At 29.2% G+C, this 19699-nt stretch overlaps 1 protein-coding gene across 1 annotated transcript; it reads left to right on the top strand.

Annotated features, from left to right (window-relative positions):
* Positions 1-6643: 6643 nt before the first annotated feature.
* Positions 6644-17673, top strand: LOC100267184 (flavin-containing monooxygenase FMO GS-OX-like 3). Its single transcript, XM_059742005.1, has 7 exons — positions 6644-7343; positions 8815-8885; positions 14625-14774; positions 16359-16441; positions 16613-16748; positions 17101-17274; positions 17476-17673. The coding sequence occupies exons 1-7, from the start codon at positions 6734-6736 to the stop codon at positions 17671-17673; spliced, it is 1422 nt and encodes a 473-aa protein (XP_059597988.1). The 5' UTR covers positions 6644-6733.
* Positions 17674-19699: the final 2026 nt, after the last annotated feature.

Here is a 19699-nt window from a genome sequence, read left to right as displayed (position 1 = left end):
TTAAGTTGAAGGATACGAAATAGTAACGGACAAATATACCTTTTAAGAACATATATAAAATATTTTATAAAATTAAGTTAAATATATTTTTTTTTCAAAAATACTAAATTAAATAAAAGTAGTTTTCAAAAATATTAAATTAAATAATTTTTTTTCAAAAATATTAAATTAAATTTTTTTTTTCAAAAATATTAAATTAATTTTTTTTTTTTCAAAAATATTAAATTAAATTTTTTTTCAAAAATATTAAATTAAATTAAAGTATTTAAAAAAATATTAAATTAAATAAAATTTTTAAATATTAAATTAAATAAATTTATTTAAAAAAAATATTAAATTAAATAAATTTATTTTAAAAAAATATTAAATTAAATAAAAGTATTTTAAAAAATATTAAATTACATAAAAGTATTTTTTTAAAATATTAAATTAAATAAAAAATATTAAATTAAATAAAAGTATTTTTCAAAAATATTAATTTTTTTTCTCAAAATCAACAAAGGGCATTTTTGGAAATACTGAAGGATAATATCCTTCAACTCAATTTTCATACTTTCATTGGGTCTTGGGCTCAATTTGAAGAGTTACATAAACCTTTTGTTAATTTGGGGGCCCATCTACCCCCAAAACATAATTCTCCCTATTTTTAATACAGAACTTTATCCTTAGGTCAGTTTCTCTTCAATTTCAAACCCTAAATATGCATCTTCTTGTATTCTTTCTCACAATCCTTTTGCACTACAAGTCAATTGACACACCCTAAATCATTGAATGTTGAAGAAGAAGGGCAATTTTTCGGAGAAACATAACATGTTATTCTCATCCCTAATTATTTTCTTATATTAGTTTCAAGTCCTTTATCTTTTATAATTTCTATAACAGTTATTCTCTATAATTTTTTTTCATAGATTTTTATTTTATTATTTTCTATATTTAAAATATTTTTAGGAGGTGTTTGGTACATGGGAATGAAAAGTGGGAATAGAGCTCTCATTCATTCCCTCCTTCATTCACATGTTTGGATAAATTTTATGAAGGTAAAAATGGAATAAAAAATGATTCTGACAAAAATCTAATCCCATTTATAAGTGGGATTTCAATTCATCGCAAGTAGATGAAATTCTGATTCATCATCCCATCAGAAAATATAAAATAGTCTAAAATTATTATTTTACCTTTGATTTCATTCATCAAATCCCAATGCCTCCTTATCCCATGATAAAACTATTTTTTAAAATGAAAATAAAAAATTATTTTAAACTATGTATAAGGATATAAACTATGTATATATAATTTTCATATAAAAAAAAAATTGGTTTAGAAGATACTCATCTTCAATTTATTTTTCATTATTTTGAATTTTACAACTAATGTTGCTATTTTGGGAGAGGATTAAGCAAAACAAGGAAAAATTCTACTTAAACAAACTCTGTTATTTACCATCTAAAATATATACTATCTATGATATATATATAAAAAAAAATAGAATTATTGAGATTAAGATGATAAAATAAATATATAATCAATAATAAAAATAAACAAAAAATGAAATAAAATATTTATTTATGTTTAAAAATCATGATTCTAAAAATATAAAAATTAAAATTATAAAAATAAATTAAAATGATAAAAAAAATGTTAGTTGCTACTCTCAATCTATTATTATGTTATTATCTATATATATATATTTTATCCATATAACTTTTTATAAAATTGGTTTTTATTTCTATTTTTAATTTTACATATTTTCTTATCTTATTTTTTTTTTAATTTCAAAATTGTTAATGGAGTTTGAGTTGATTTCTGATGTTGAAATGATTAAATCATTTAAAAAAAAAAAAGAAATAAAGTTAAATTAAAGATATAAAGATAGCCAAATTAAAATAAGAAAATAAGATAAATGTGCTATAAATTTTATTACAAGAAATATAAATTCTAAAAAATTTGGTTTTATTGCTATTTTTAATTTTAAATATCTTCTTACCTTAATTTTATTTTTATGCCAAAATAATTAATGATACCTCAGTTCAATTTTTTATTTAAAAGAAAAAAAAAAGTTAAAAATAGTATTAAATGAATTGAATTTTAAAAATGAAAATTAACAATTTCATCTTAAATAAAAAATTAAAAGAAAAAAATAGATAAATGGGATATAAAATTTATTAAAAGAAACATAACTTCTAAAAATTTTGGTTTTTATTTATTTTTAATTTTAAATATATATATATATATATATATATATATATATATATATATATATAAAGGTTTAATAATTAATGAAGTTTTAGTTGAATTCTAATACTATAAGATAAGATCATTTGGAAAATTAAAAAATCAATTTTTATTTAAAAGAAAGAGAAAGAAAGTTAAATTAAAGATGGTATTAATTGGATGTAGGTGCCCAACTTTGATGCATGATGATCCTTCTCAATTACCGCAAAATGGAGAACACATGATGGTTTAAAATGAAAGTTCCTTTTGACTCAAGTACTCTCATGGAAAGAAAGAAACCATGTATAAGTAATTAAACAAGCAAATCATTTTCTATTTAAAAGATTATCTCATGAAAGAAAATAAGACTATAATCAATGTACATGCAACACACAAAAAAATTTAGAAACTAATCCCAAGCCACTAGAAAACTACGAAAAACAAAATTATGTAATACATGCGAACAAAATTAATCCCATATCTGAAAGATGCAAAAATTGAAACTCATTAAATTAGGAATCAAAGTGTCATCCACATGCAATTAAATATTGGAAATGTCAATCTTGTGCGATCGAGATTAAAATGTCAAAACTCACCTAATCCTAAAACCAAGCAATGAGAAAATAACACAAGTCTAAATGCATTGGAAATCAATCAAAGTCAAGCTAAACAGAACCGTAAGCTAAAAAAATTAGAGGTCATTGATCATCACACTAAGGATCCCTTGAAAGTTCTCCAAGATATCTTTAAAGAAAGTCCAAAGATGGTGATCGAAAAAGTCTCATTGGACCACCAATGAGGACTCAAATGAGGATACTAAGTATGGAATTAGGTAGCAGAGGATGAATGAGGGCAACTCTGGATAACATGTACCAAGTGAATAAAATGGAGGGTCTATAGTGTACCTCTAGCTTTCTTAAAATGCACGTGTTCTTTTTTCCTGTGTTCGTTGTAAAGAAAATCTATGTATTAGTAGCCATAAGGCAAATCACACACTAACAAGAATTAAAATTCATTTCATGTAAAAAAATAAATCTAAGGTTAGTTCTTAGGCAAAATTTGAATACATTAGCATGCAATTCAAAATCAAAAATAAATTTTATGTAGCAAAAAAAAAATAAAATCAAAATTATGTAGTAACAATAAAAATATCAACTCAATATAATTAAATACCACAATTTCCATATCATATACACAAAAGTCAAAATATCCACCACAAGCCATTCAATATCAAAATGGCCTACACACAATAAAAAATCAAGATCGATCCAAACTCACCTAATCCTAAAACTATGTCATAGAAAAATAGAGTCAAATCTTAATACACTAAAAGAGGCCCCATCAAATAAAATCTTAAAAAATCAGAGGTCACTAACAAATCATAATAAAGATCTCTAAAGAGTCCCCCAAGATATATTTAAAGAAAGTCCAAAGATAGTGATCTAAAGAAACTAAAAAAAAGAACCCTAATATCACAACTAGGTTACCAAGGATGAATTAGGGTAGTCCTTGAATCGGATGTGCCAAGAGGATAAAATGAAGAGTCTACAAGTGTGCTATGATATCCCATATTGATAAAAAATGATAAAAAGTTTTTGGAATTACATATAAATATAGTAAAGTCCTTTTAGTTGTATAGACATGTTTTAAAACCATGAAAGTTTATTAAATCTAGAGTGAATACTATTTACATAGGAGAGAATAAATCACTACAAATAGCATCCTAGTTATTTTTTAACCTTGATGTGAGATTTTGAGTAATAGGGTGTTTGGTAAAACTTAATATTTATTACTTAATAACTTAAGTTGATTTTAAGTTAAATTATACTTAAGTTGCCCACTTAAAACTTATTATTTAATTCTTGTTTTAAGTATTAAGGCTGTTTAATAAAATTAACTTAAAATTTGTTCTAAATCATCAGATTGATATATTTATTATCATAAATTATAATTAGGGCATAAGAATTCGAGTAACAATGAAGGTCGTAAAGTAGTAAAAGAGATCGTGAAGATAATTAGGAAAAATAAAAGTACAAATGTAAAATAAAGATGTGAATTTAAGAATAAGTTAATTGTTTTTACTTATTACTTAAAGTTGCTTTTGACTTTAAGTAATACTATTAAGTTATTTTACTAAACATATTTAATTTACTTAATGACTTAAATTAAATTATTAAATCACTTTAAGTCATTAAGTTGGTGTACCAAAAACCCACTAAGTATTATTTTGACCGATCTTATAATCCCATGAAATACAATAAAAATGACACACTGATCTTATGATCCCATGGAACACAATGAAAATGACATACTTGTATGGAAGAGTAATTGTAATATCCTCCAACATTTGGGGAGAGAATTCTTAATACTATATATATAATAAGATCATCTTAATCAAGTAAATACATTTGAAACTTGTGAGGGCTTATTAGGTCCAAAAAGGATCATATCCACCTTGATGTGAAAATCTGAGTAGGGATGACAATGGGGCAGGTTTTTTTTGGTACCCGCCTTGCCCCATCCCTAATGGGATGAGTTTCAATTTTAACTAAACAAGTTTGGGGCGGGTTTGAGAATTTTTTTTAAAACCCAGGGTGGGTTTTGGTGTTGCCTTGTCTTGTTCCACTCCAATTATATATAAAATTAATTTTTAAAATTAAATTAATATAATTTTTATTTTACTATTTTTAATATATAGATAATAATATAATATTTTTGAATAAAATAAGTTATAAAATTATAATAATTTAATTATTTATAAAATATGTCTATTTAATGTAATTAAAAAAATTTAAAAACAATTTAAAAAAATTCAAAAAAAAGTTAAACCAAGCGGCCCATCCCGTCCAGTCCCATTTTATTTTTTAAATAGGACATGAATGAGAATTATTTTGAATAAATAAGGCAAGGTTAGGATGAGGGTGACCTGTCCTGAACCTGCCCCATTATTGTAGGTGAGCCTTTTGGAAATATTGTTACAAGGATGCAAATCCTAACACTACTATGTTTTTGAGATTGCACTCTTCGAAAATCAATGCCTCAATTAGAAAATCACCTAAAAAAGGATACATGAAGAGAGTGTTTTCAAGAAGTTCAAAATCAACTCTATTATTTATATTAATTAAAAAAACATAACAAAAGAAAGAGACATTTGAAATGTTATCACTATTGAATTTAAAATGAGTCAAAACTATGTTTCTTATTTAAATAAATGAATATTATTCAAATAAACAGTTTTAACAATCACCTTTTTTTTCCATAATAAATAAATACAAATTTTTCTAAACATTTTTTCGTTGCCAAGTAGGGATGGCAATAAGCCGGGTTCTTTCGGATACCCGCCTCGCCTCGCCCCTAATGGGATGAGATTCAAGTTTAATAAATGGGTTTGAGATTTTTTTTTTAAAACCGGGGACGGGTTCGAGGGGGGTTCGGGTATTGCCTTGTCCCATCCCACCTCGCCCCAATTATATATAAAATTAATTTAATTTTTATTTTACTATTTTTAATATATAGATAATAATAAAATATTTTTAATAAAATAAGTTATAAAAATATAATAATTTAATTATTTATAAAATATTTTTATTTTAATGTAATTAAAAATTTTAAAATTATTATTATTTTTTAAAATTTAAAATTAAAAAAAAAAGTTAAAACGGAGCGAGTATAAGAATTTATCATACCCATCCTGTCCCACCCCGCCCCGTTTATTTTTTTAAATGGGATTATGGTGAGAATTATTTTGAATAAATGAGACGGGATTGCGATGGGAGCAACCCGTCTTGAACTCGTTCCATTGTTATCCTTATTGGTAAGGTTACCTTTGAAAAGACCTTGAATAAGAATCTTGTTTTACTCCCCTCAATCTTCACTTCATTCCGTACCAATTTCTTATAATATGTTGATAGATAGCGATTGATTTGATATTTTAAGACTCGTTTAGGTGTGAACATCATCCACAATCTAGTCATAGATAACAATCCATTCTATAATTTTTTTCATTACCTCTCATGATAAAAGAATCCGACAAAACGGGCAATTATACAATCATGAATTAACATAATAAAAATTCAATTATTTCATTTTAATTTATTTGAAAATGAAAAAAAAATTAATATCTACCCTTAAAATATTTATCGGCACCATCAACCCATTTTATCCAATAGAGATAAGATGTGTCCTTTTAATTACTTCCATTAATTTGATTAAATTTACTTATTTTCCCTCATTTAATTTTGTCCACTCTATTTCGACACAATCATTTGGCCCCATTCCAATTCAGAATAATAGAGTTAAGATTGCAAATGAAATGATTTAATAATGATTTCCTTGTTATTTTAGAGTAATTTTTGTTTCTTACTACCACTTGGGCATAATAAATTTGAAAAATCTACGTCTCGTGCGCATATTCATAGTCTTCCACCTCGGCCACGCCATCACATTCATTTCCTGCACCATTCGCAGCGTCTTTTGAAAAGAAAGGCGATCGCACTCCCCAGAAGGCGCCGTCTCATTCCTAATGGCCCTGTTAGCGAGAGTGGCCGTGATCGGAGCAGGCGTCGCTGGCCTCGCTGCCGCCCGCGAGCTCCATCGGGAAGGCCACCGCGTCGTCGTCCTCGAAAAACGACACAGTCTCGGCGGAACCTGGCTATACAACTCACGAGTCGACTCCGATCCGCTCAGCCTCGATCCTGCCCGCGCCGTCGTCGGCACCAGCCTATACCACTCTCTCCGCACCAACCTCCCCCGCCAAATCATGGGCTTTCTCGATTATCCATTTGCCAAGCGTATCCATGGGGACCAAAGAACCTTTCCAGGTCACGAGGAGGTGCTTTGGTTTCTAAACGAGTTCGCCGACGAGTTCCAACTCCGTGAGTTGATTCGGTTCTGCACCGAGGTCGTCCGAGCGGAGCGAGCTGAGGGGAGGAACGACGAGTGGGTGGTTGAGTCGAGGAGTCGTGGGTCTGAGTCGGCAAAGGTGGTGAGGGAAGTGTATGACGCTGTGGTCGTTTGTAACGGACACTACACTGAGCCCCATCTCGTCGAGGTTCCAGGTACGGTTCTTTCTGGTGCGGTGAGTGCAGTTCTACGGTTCTTTTTTGGTGCGGTGAGTGCAGTTCCGGTGTTTTGATACGGTGTAGCGCGTCTCACAGTAATTCACTATGCTTGATACTTTGATGACCGCACATTTATCTATATGCCATTGTGATCCAGATCTAGTGGGCCTGGGCCATGATAGAAAATCAATTGTATGCTAAAGATACATTGGACAAAAGAGCTATATTATTTTACGGCCAATGATTTAATTTTTAATATTTTATATGGGTGAGCACTTCTTTTTCTTTATTAAACATGTTTTGAAAATGATCAGTGATAATAGTTCGAAGTGGTCCCAAGTATTGGACCCCTCTAATCTCGTTCAGAATATTGGATCGACTTTGAACCGTTGGTTAGACCGTCGAACCTTTTTAATGAATCGGTCAACTATTGATTAAAAATCATTTAATTTTTAATATTTTATATTGGTGAATACTCCTTTTTGTCTTTATTAGACATGTTTTGAAAATAACTGACGATCTTTTTTATCGGGTCCGGAGTATCAGACAGATTGCACTGTCAAACCTAGGATTTGTGATTATATGTGTAAAGAACTATTCTACTACTTGTCAACTTTGATATATAATTGCTAAAGATCTAAATTATATACATGGTTGTTTTAAATTTTTATCATATAACACACTAAACATATATAAATATTTCTACCAAATTTATTTTATAATAATTATTAATGATAAATATGAAAATAATATAAATTAATTAATATAATAATGTTTAAAATAACAAAATATATAGATATATAATTAAATTAAATATTATAATTTTCTTTTCACCTTCATATTTAAATATTATACCTATTCCATTTAATAAATTCTAATATATTGGTACATTTATATTTATCTTTATTATTTAATTTGATATATCAAATATAACAATTGAAATATTATTAAGAATTTTAATTTTATATAAATTTCTTATAATTATTTTTAATTTTAATAAAATATAAATTGTATATTTATGATGTTACTGTTTCGACTATTTTTCGATCATCGGTTTGACCAGTGAACCGTGAATTAGCAATTTTTCTGGTTCAATATCAGGTTTGGTTATGAAAATATTGTTTATTAGCTTTTATGGTTTCAAAGTTTGAAATTCTTGTCTTACCGGTTAACTCTTTTTTTTTTGTCCTTGTATCCATTGCTTCAATCACATGATTGGAAAAATTCAAAATGTTATCAAAATAAATGATTGTCAGTTAGATTTCACTTTCTATTTTTTATATTTAAAATTAGAAACTTGTACATAAAATTAAAACATTTTTATGGATTTACCTTGTATTTTTTTAAAAAAATTAAAATTTAAGAAAGTAACCTCTAAATTTTAATCATTTTTTAAATTATTACTTTTTTAATGTAATAGCTATTGTATCTTATATAAAAGTCATTGTTATTTTCTAATTTTAAAAATAAAGAATAAAAAGTGCATCCAAACAAATATTAAATGTATCCTTGATGTTTATTTTTGGTTATTAATATGTGACAGGTATTGAAAAATGGCGTGGATATCAAATACATAGCCACAATTATCGCATTCCTAAACCATTCACGGGTCAGGTATTTATTCATTTGCCACAATTGATTGGTTGTTATTGATTACAAAGCTAAATGCAATATTTTCAATAGGTCTAATATTCGAGTTTATGAAAGTTATCAAGTTAGTGATTGTTTTCTATTTTTTAAGTAAGAATATGATAGTAACTCATATGTAAAGTGTAAGAACTTTTAAATTTATCTTAAAAAATAATATCTTTTAAAATCTATTTAAAAATAATAAGGTACTAAAATTTTTTTTTATTATATCAAATTTTAAAAATAATTTTTAAGAATATAAAGTAAGTTTAACTATACTTTTTAATATAAGAGATACTAGATTTTATATAGAAGTTATTACTATTTTTCATTTTTAGAATAAAAAAATAAGAAGTGTATCAATGAGCTAGCACTTAAGTTGTTGTCTACGTCTCTCCGGAAAAGAAATTGTTTTATTTTATTTTCACTACAGGGACGAGCTCATTTTAATATTTCATATGATTCTCATGGAATTACAAAAAGGCCCTTGCTTTCAAATATTTATATTTTTTTCCTTGTATTTTTGCATTGCCGAGATGCGTAGTTGCCATTTAAAACCAAAACTTTACCAGTCGAACAATGTAGTCTAACAATATACACAAGCAATAGAATACAAAGCATCACATTTGTTATAAGGGAAAACCTCTAACTTGGATTAACTATCAAGTAATATATACTAATAATATATACTAAAATGGCCAAGGCCTTTTTGAACAAGACTCGCACAACTTTGTATTGACATCAACTACATCCACATCAAGTCTTTAATGTGCCAATAGTTTCTTGCTTGGGCTTTTCCTGACGCTAATGTGCCACAGCCTTATGCCTCTAAGTGTCATGTTTTTATTGTCCAACAACCATTGCTTGGTTTTTTTATTAATCTTTAACTGTTGCACCATATTGAGCCCACTTGTGCTACTCGTTGCTGATGTATGTATAGGTAACCTAATGTGCGCCAAAGTCCCTCTTAGCTTACATCTTTCCTGCAACATGGCTCATATGCCTAAGCTTCCTTCTCAGTCCACGGTCTACATCTGTTGAACTATCGACTCATGCATGACAACATTGCTTATTACTTCCTTTTGAGGCATGCATAACCTGTGCTGTGTAAAATAGTATTGCACCCATTTTTTACATGTTAGCAAGGCTCACCATCATGTGTAGATCAAATCAAGGTTAGAGGAGCATGCCCTCTTCTATTTTTTTAAAAATAAAAAAATTCTTGTGTATACTGCCCCCTCCCCCCATCATTTTTTGTTATAAAAGGAATTCTTATGTATAGTTAGCCACTTTAAAAATTAAAATGAACCTTTAAAAATATAAATTTCATTTCATTTTTTTAAAATAAAAATAATTATATTTTAAATACTATGGATTTAAATAAAATAAATTTATAAATTTTAAATAAACTAAAAAGAAATATTTACTTTAAACAATTAATTTTATTTATCTTCCTTGAACATTGAGAGATAACTCAATTGGTCTGATTTTTGGATTTTGGATTTGCTCTCCAATGGTTACTGGTTCAAGTCCCCTCAGGGCCATTGGAGGATTTACCCAATTCTTAACTTTAGGGTTGACACCATCTTAACTTATTCTTATAATTTTATTTTATTTTTGAATAAAATTAAGTGTCTGATCATTTTATATTTGACATTTTATTAAATAAATTTTGATTGTATATTCTCTTTGATCCATTTCCATATGAAAATTTTAAATGTATTTATATTAATTGAGTTTATATTTAGTCTTAGCTATTGAAGAACACATGACGAATAAAATATTTTGAACTATAGACAATAATATCTATTAAATTCTTAGGAACTACTTAAATTTTGATATATGAATCTATTAAAACTCTAAATATCAAGACCTTAATATCTTAGCAAATGTGTCACCCTCATATGACCATATGATAGATAATTTTAAAGTAACTGATTTCATTACTTTCAATTGATTTTACACATATATGTTGATTTGAAAAAATCTCAAAAAAGAAATTATACAAAATTTTGAAGAAGTTTTAAAGATTTTTAAAGAAAAATTATTGATAATTGTCTACTTAGATTTTTAATCATTTTTAACTTTTTTTTTTTGAAAAATTCTTTTAATTTAATTTATTTTATTTTATAAAATCTAATAATTTTTGCTAATATTTTTGTTAAGTTGGTGATTTAATTTAATAATTTTATTTACTTTTATTTATATATGAGTGCCTAAATTACTTAATTACTTAGTTTGTTGAATGATAAGAAGGATATTATTAACTATTTTTCAATTTGTTGAATGATAAGGAGGATGTCATTAACCATCTTTCAAATTTATGAACAACTTATTATCATATATATATATTTAAATTACTTGATTACTTTGTTAGTTGAGTGATAAGGAGGATATTATTAACTATTTTTCAATTTGTTGAATGATAAGGAGGATGTCATTAACTAATTTTCAAATTTATGAACAACTTATTATCATATATATATATATACACTTTTGCCCCCCTCAAATCAAACTTTTTGGCTAAATCACTATTTCCCATCACACCTTGATCATGTCTGAGGCTCTATGTTGTGCTTTTAGAGTGACATGTCCATCGTAAGTCATGTTCCATCACCACCCTTGAAGAGAGTCATTCCCTTCTTCCTTAATAAGTTTTAAACATTTCTTATTTAGACACATAAGGATATTATTGGTGTTTCTACTTGCATAATGGATTTTCTTTATTTATAGAAAACATCAAAAAGTTTTTCTCCACTTGAAAACCCCTTCTATAAGGCATCTCCTTTGGAAGGAAAATCGTAGCTCAACAGAATCTTACACTTAAATTTTTATAAGTTGAGCCACCAATGGTTGCTTTGCATGTGCATTTATGCATGTTACAACTACAAGTTTCCACATCCAAGCCAACGCTTGCACCCATAATAGTTATCCCTTTGCATTAATATGCTTCTTAGCCTTGTAAACACTCTAACTTTTCATCTTGTCTTCAACATGGCATGCCAGCCCCCACGTTATACCACTCACGGTTACAAGGTGCCACCACATGAAGTTTTGGTTCCATATCATTGTAGTTAAGATGCTGAAAAACCACCACACCAAGTGGAGTTTGCACCTTCATTGACTTAGCTTGCATATACTCTTGTACTACCTTTTCATACTGTCGTAAGGTTGTATACCTCTCCCACCTAACTTCATTTTCAAGAGTCCCCTTTTAATGGATTGGGTAATCAATCTTTCTATTCTTTTTACTTAGCTCCATAGTTCGATGATCCAAGATCTTATAGGCTTCTCACTTAAACTACTTTTGGATAGTCTAAGGTGCATGCTTTTCTATATCTCAGTGGGATCTTGATTGTTAAGAAAGGGCTTAAAGAAAGTAATATGAAAAGAATGATGAATTTTTAGTGTATATGAAAGTTTTAACCTATATGTAATTGCACCAATCTTTTTTATTACTTCAAAGGCACCATCATACTTGGGGTTGAAACCCCTCAATACTTTCTGGGTGTTGATGTTCTTCCAAATTTGTGGTGTAAGTTTCAATGATACTCTATTGCCAACTTGAAACTCTAAGGGTTTCCTCTTTTTATTAGTACACTTTTTCATTCATTTGTTGTCTTTTTCCAAACTTTCTTTTGCTTTTTCATGCATTTCCTAACAAGATTCCATGAATCAAAAGGCTACATGACTATGTGATGCTCAACTTATATCCAAACCAACGTATCTAAAGGCATGTGATTAGGCTGTTGCCTAATTGCCATCTTGAATGGGCACAATCCTATAGAAGAAATCTTGTGTAGATTATAACAACACCGAGTCACTTCTAGAAATTCCAAAAAATTATGTTGTCTAGCAATCATGTAGTGCTTCAAATACTTTTATTGCATTTGCATCCATTTTTTTAAAAGTCTAATTATCTATTTGACGGTGATTTTAGTTGAAAATTTTGGTTTTGATCCTAACATCTTGAAGAGCTCAACTCAAAACTTACTCATGAAGTGAGAATCTTTGTCACTCACTATGATGATGACAATGATAATGATAAAAGGAGCAACAATAGTGGTGATCGACTATCTGAAAGTGAAGGTGGTGATTATATTAGTTAAGCAAATTCAAACATGTCATGGGTACAAGGAGATAAAATTTACTATGCCACATAAGATACATATCATATAATGATTTAGAAAGACTAACTACATTTTCCAATAATGATGATTATTCTAGTAGACAATATTATCCTAGACTTAATTATCAAGGTATTGATGAGCATATGTAGACTTTGCGTGTAAGATGACAATATTTTAAAGGAGTAGATGATAAATCACATCATAGCTTTAGACAATGTTATAGTACGTACCACTACTTCTAGTAGAAACTATTTTGATCTATTTCTAAGGATGCATCCAGAGGAGTAATCAAATACTAGAACATGAGCTAATGATTACTATGCATATGATCAATCTTATTTTAGTAGCAACATTGGGTATTGAGGTTTTGGGTACTATCACCATAGGTTCCGATCACCTATCATCAAGCTAGTCATCTCAACTAACCTATTTGAACTATAGATAACTCTTTTAACCATATCCTTATCATGGGAACTACCACCCCAATTTATATACTCGTTATAGGACAAATGATGATGATTTTGAGCTCCCACGTCGTTCAATGCATAATTCATATTTAATTGTATGTCTTTTTAGCAAACTATTATTATATTTAAAATAAAATAATTTTTAATTCTTAACATTATTATAAATAACTTTGAGTACATATTTTTATAACTATTTAAACAATGTTAAAAGTTATACATGTTTTTTATTAATTTTTTAACTTATTTGATTATACCAATAGTTATGATAATTTTCATAATTTTTTAAACTTTTTAGTGAACTTATTTTTTGTATGGCTTGATACCAAGCTGAGATTGATATGCCTCAACACCTCTTGAGTCAATGACCCAAACTATGACTTTGAACTAGGTTAGGGTGATATACCATTGCCGTCCATGTTCTATCACCATAGTTTTGGAGAGTCACCTCCCTCACCTTAAAGAGTTTTTAAAGCATTTATTTTTATTTTTTTATTATCAAGTGAAATCTCACACTTGAATTTTTGTCAAGTTGAACCACCCACATGGTGCCTTGCTTGTGCACCAAAGGTGTTGCCACTCCCAAGTCACCACCAAGCGAATGCCTAGCACCCATAACTCTAATATCCACACACTGACACGCTACTCAGCCTGTTAAGCATCCTACTTTTCACTGACACGCTACTCAGTCAATGTGTTGAAACTTGTCCCCAAGTTTAGTGGTCATGGAACAAAGACATGTTTGTTGGAGTTGTGGAGTGTTGTATATGGGCCGGCGGTAGGAGCATCTATTTTGGGTGATGCGGTCCTTGTGTTTTCAGGGTTTTTAGAAGAGAACACATTTCCCTTTTAACATCTATAATGGCCCCCGTCAACTTCTCTTGGGAAGCAGGTCGGTTTATGAACTGAAATTTCAATATAAATCTTTGCCATATGGCAGAAGTCCGGATAGCATCAAATTATGTTCTTTAATCTTAGGATTCTAATCTCAAAGCAGTTCACTGTTTATTAATTAGCACTCTTTATGGGGTTAGTTTAATATAGTCCCATTGTTTCTTTTATTAAATTGGATTAATTTACTCTTTTGTTTGCCAGTTCTTGAATATTTACAAATATACTGTACCCGACAGGTGGTGGTTCTCATTGGATTTGGACCTAGTGCTTTTGATATCTCTAGAGATGTGGCGACAGTAGCCAAGGAAGTTCACATCGCAACAAGAGCCCCTAATGTAACAGTTGGAAAATTAGACAACCATAAAAACATATGGCAGCATGAAATGGTAACCTTCCTCTTTTTTCTTTTTCATATCTCAAATTATCTATCATATTCATTTGAAAATGTGGGGTTGTTGGAGCCACATGCGGTCTGACCCCAAGTTGGAAATTGTGATTAGTTCTCCAAATCCAAGCTTCGAGCAATTGTAAGATGTTTTGTAAAACTTAATATCTACTATTTAATGATTTAATTTCACTTCAAATTAAAATTAGTTTTAAATTATTAATTTAAAACTTATTACTTTTTTATTTTAAGTTGTTTAGTAAAATTAACTTAAAATTTATTTTAAATCATTGAATTGACATACTTATCTTCATTAATTTTAATTCATATTTATTTTAATTGATTTTAACTAATATTTATTTTCACTAATTTTAAATAATAAATTTATTTGTTAAATATATATATTTAAAGTATTTTAAATACATAAAATAACAAAAAAAATACTTATTATAAAAAATAAGTCACAAATGTTGAGTTATAGTTGTAAAATGTACCATTACTAGATGTAGGCAAATGAGGTCAAAGGATTTGAAATTTAGAGCAAGGTCTAAAATATCTCGATATATCTAATATCTGTGGATCCCGATACGAAATTCAGAAAGATATATCCATCAACGAATATTTTCAAATATTTTATTGATATTTTAACTATTTTTTTTTATTTTTTTCTCATTGCAAGCGATATTTCGCCGATATTTCCAAATATTTTTACCAATATTTTGATTTTTTATTATTAAATAAATTAATTCTAAGTATTTTATTTTTACATTTGATTTAATTTATTACCAAAAATATAAAAACATAATTTTCCTAATAGGTCTTTTTATATAATCTATATATTTATTAAATATAAAAATATAAATATTAAACAAATTGTACATATATTATTATTTATTTGATATCATTGAATACATTTAAATTAAAATGAATCATAATTTTGATATTAAATATATTTTAAAATTAGATATGTTATCGTAATATTATTGTAAAATAATATATGATGCAACTTAATAATAAATGTACATTTATAAAATTTATATTTTTTATCGACGTAGAGGTTATTATTATCAAATATGAAAAATTATAGATATAATTTTTTTTCAAAAAAAAATAACTTTAAAATGTCCATTTTTTATTTCTTATATAAATTTTTAGAGTTTTTCTTGATATTTTCATTAATTTTTACATCACCGATATTTTGTATCAAAATATTCTTTAATATATCTCGATATATTCATAAAATCAAAGTACTAATATATGCGTGATTATCAATATTTTTATTTTTAATTAAGAATAAGTTAATTATTTTGATTTAATATTTAAAATTAATTTTAAAGTTGTTGTATTAAGTTATTTTATTAAATGTGCTTATTCTATTTAGTGACTTAATTTAAGTACTTCTTAAGTCATATTAAATTATTAAGTTAATTATTGAAACACCCTCTAAATCCAGACTTAAAGGGTGCTTTCGGTTTGCATTTCAATCAAAACTGTCATATTGAAGGTTTCATTTTTTGGTTGAACAGTAAGCTAACAAAGTGTATTTCAAGGTGTGAGGTACTCATTCTCAATCCTATCTTTACAGATAGAATTTGTTGATGAAGATGGTAAGGTTGTCTTTCAAGATGGATCCTCAGTTCATGCAGATACCATTTTTTACTGTACTGGGTATGAATCAAATGCTTCACTTTTCATTGTTTTTTCCTCAGTAGCCCTTCACATTTTATCTTCCTATCCTCCCTTCATTGCTCCTCCTGCTGGTTCTCTCAGTGAATGACTTGTTGATGAGCTTTAGCATATTCCTTTTGTCATTCAAGTTCTGAATGATATCTTTTGCAGGTACAAATACCATTTTCCATTTATTGAAACAAATGGAATTGTAACCATTGACGACAACCGTGTTGGGCCACTGTATAAACATGTCTTCCCTCCGCGCTTAGCTCCTTGGCTCTCTTTCATTGGAATGCCTAAGCAGGTCTGTTGTTTCAACCACATATTCCCACATAATGGTGTGCTAAATTTGAAAAGGAAAATAGTTTTGTTCATTTTGTAGAACTCATGAAATACCCGGCCACTAAACATTAATTAGATATGAACTATAAATTTTCTGGCCTAAGCATACCAAATGGATCTTGCTATAAAATTCATTAATGTGATTAAAATAGCATACCACAAGAAAAGATGTTCCTCTTTCCTTGATTCTATTTTCTGTATGTTAATGCACATTTGATTGATTCTATAGTCTGTTGTAGATTAACTTTCTGTTGACTAACCAGACTACTTAAGATTTGGGCAATTGACAATGGAATTTTTTCTTTTGCAATCAGGGTACCCCATTTATGACAGCCGAGTTACAATCCAAGTGGTTGGCACATGTTTTATCTGGTAAGGCATTGCTGCCAACAAAAGAGGAGATGATGTCTGATATCGAAAAATACTATCATCATATGGAGGAAACTGGAGTGCCCAAGCGCTTCACCCATGTCCTTCCCCCCAATGAGGTGCTCCATCTATTTGCTTATCTTTCATATTTAATCTTCTTAAGGACTTATCATTGGATAAAGCCATTTCTTATCAAATATTTGTAGCTCTTTAGATAATCTGTATGGTAATAAGAATCTCGACTTCTATGGAGAACGTTTCCATTTGTTTCCATTATCGTGAAAATGACTCCCTTTTTTTTGTGGATGGTTTGATGTCAGATTGAGTACATGAATTGGCTACTTGCTCAGGTGGGAATGCCACCATTGAAGGAGTGGACAGGAAGGATGTACAAGGAGTGTGCCATGTTAGCAAAAGCCAAGCGAGATGGGTACAAGGATCAATGGGATGATGACTATTGGGATGCAGTCATCGCATCACAGGTTGATTCCATAGTCCCAAAAAACTTGATATCTTAGTTTTGCACTAATGTGTTCTCTCTCTCTCTCTCTCTCTCTTGTTGACTACGAATGAGATTGGTAAATTATTGTATAATTTCTTTGATCATGAAAAATATGTATATACATATATAAAAAATAGGAATCCGAAAAGTTCCCTAATTACCTAAATTATAACTTAGAATATAATTAATTTACAATCAATAGGTTATTTATAAAAGGAAACAAATTAGTGATTGAAAGAGAATATAATAACTTCCTTTATTATGCCCTGCAAGATTGAGCTCCACATGGAGAGTCCAATCTTGAACATGAGAGAATCAAAACGGGTGTGTGGAAGTGGTTTGGTGAGAGCATTCGCTAGTTGATCTTTATAAGATACATAAGCAACGCGAAGAGCATCGTTATGTACTTGATCATGAATGAAATGAAAAACAATGGCCACATGCTTCATATGTGAATGAAAAACTAGATTGGAGCAAAAATGAGTAGCACCAACATTGTTGCAATAAATCACATGTGCTTGTGGAAGCTAAATGTCAAGTTTAGTAAGAAAAGAGCACATCCAACATAGTTCAATAGTTGTAGTAGCAATCGACCTATATTCGGCTTCTATAGAGAAGTGGGCAATAGTATGTTGCTTCTTGGAACTTCATGAGATGAGATTGTGGTCAAGATAAACAATATAAGCACTTGTTGAAGTGAAGTCATCCTTATTGTCGACCCAATCTACATCAGAGAAAGGATGGAGCAACATGGGAGAGTCACGATGGAAGAAGAGTCCATGGTTAGAAGTACCGCATAAATAATGTAGTAGGCGCTTCACAATAGCCCATTGATCGGTGGTGGGGTGATGCATAAATTGAAAGAGTGTATTCACCGCAAAGGATCTATTATGTACTCCTAATAATGGGTCGATGTTCTATGGGATCAATGAGAGTAGATCCATAATGGAGTGTAAGTGTTGGGTTGGTGGGAAGAGGTGTGACAACTGGTTTGGCACTAGTCATTTTGGTACAAACAAGTAAATCCTCAATGTATTGATGTTAGGAGAGAAGGAGCCCATGTTCATGTGGAACAACCTCCACACCAAGAAAGTAGGCAAGAGGTCCAAGGTCCTTGAGAGAAAACCCTTAGGCACTAGTAGGACCTCAAAGCATTGTATTGCATCAATACTGCTTCTTGTAATAATAATGTCGTCAACATAAATGAGGAGATAGATAGTATGACTACCTATGTTGAGAGCAAACAATGAGGTGTCGGCATGAGAATTTTTAAAGTCAGAGGCATCAAGGAATTGGTGAAGCTCGTGTACCAAGCACGTGAAGCTTACTTGAGCCCATAGATGACCTTACGAAATTTACACACATAAGAGGGATAGTCAAAGTCAACAAAATCCTGTGGTTGTGCCATATATATATTCTTAGCAAGATGACCTTGCAAGAAAGCATTATTAACATCAAGTTGACAAAAAAATCACCCACAACTAACTGATATACTGAGAACAAGGTGCACAATGGTAGGTTTAACCATTGATTGAATGTATCATGATAATTTACTCTTGGTCGTTGGTGAAAATCCTTCACAACTAGACAAACTTTAAACTTATTGATAGAATCATTAGAGTAATGTTTAGTATGAAAAAACCCATTTGCAATAAACAAAGTTTTGTGTGGGGTAGGTGGAACTAACTCCCATGTCCCATTTTGAACAATAAGGGTTTTTTTTTTCAAAAAAAAAAAACCTTGCAATATTTTCACAACCACTTGAAGAGAAACCCTAAAAGTTCAGAAATAGATTTTTTAAGTTATAAAGCACACAAAGTGAATCCAACCGTCTGTTTGGTTATCAAGAAAATGAATATATATATAAACCATATTTTGACTCCTATGTTATCTCTCTCACTTTCTTTATTGTGAAAAAAAAAATCCGAAAAAGAAAAAAAACTTAAAAATAAATAAAAACCGAGATGAAATGGTCATATGAGTTTTAGGTAAAGTGCCGTTTTCTGGATTCCCAAAAAATATCCCATTATTTTCTCAGCATC

Source organism: Vitis vinifera, chromosome 13, assembly GCF_030704535.1.
Source record: "Vitis vinifera cultivar Pinot Noir 40024 chromosome 13, ASM3070453v1".
In the NCBI taxonomy this organism is placed as follows: Eukaryota; Viridiplantae; Streptophyta; class Magnoliopsida; order Vitales; family Vitaceae; genus Vitis; species Vitis vinifera.
Note: the sequence above shows the minus strand (reverse complement) of the source record. Positions and strands in the feature narration are given on the sequence as shown.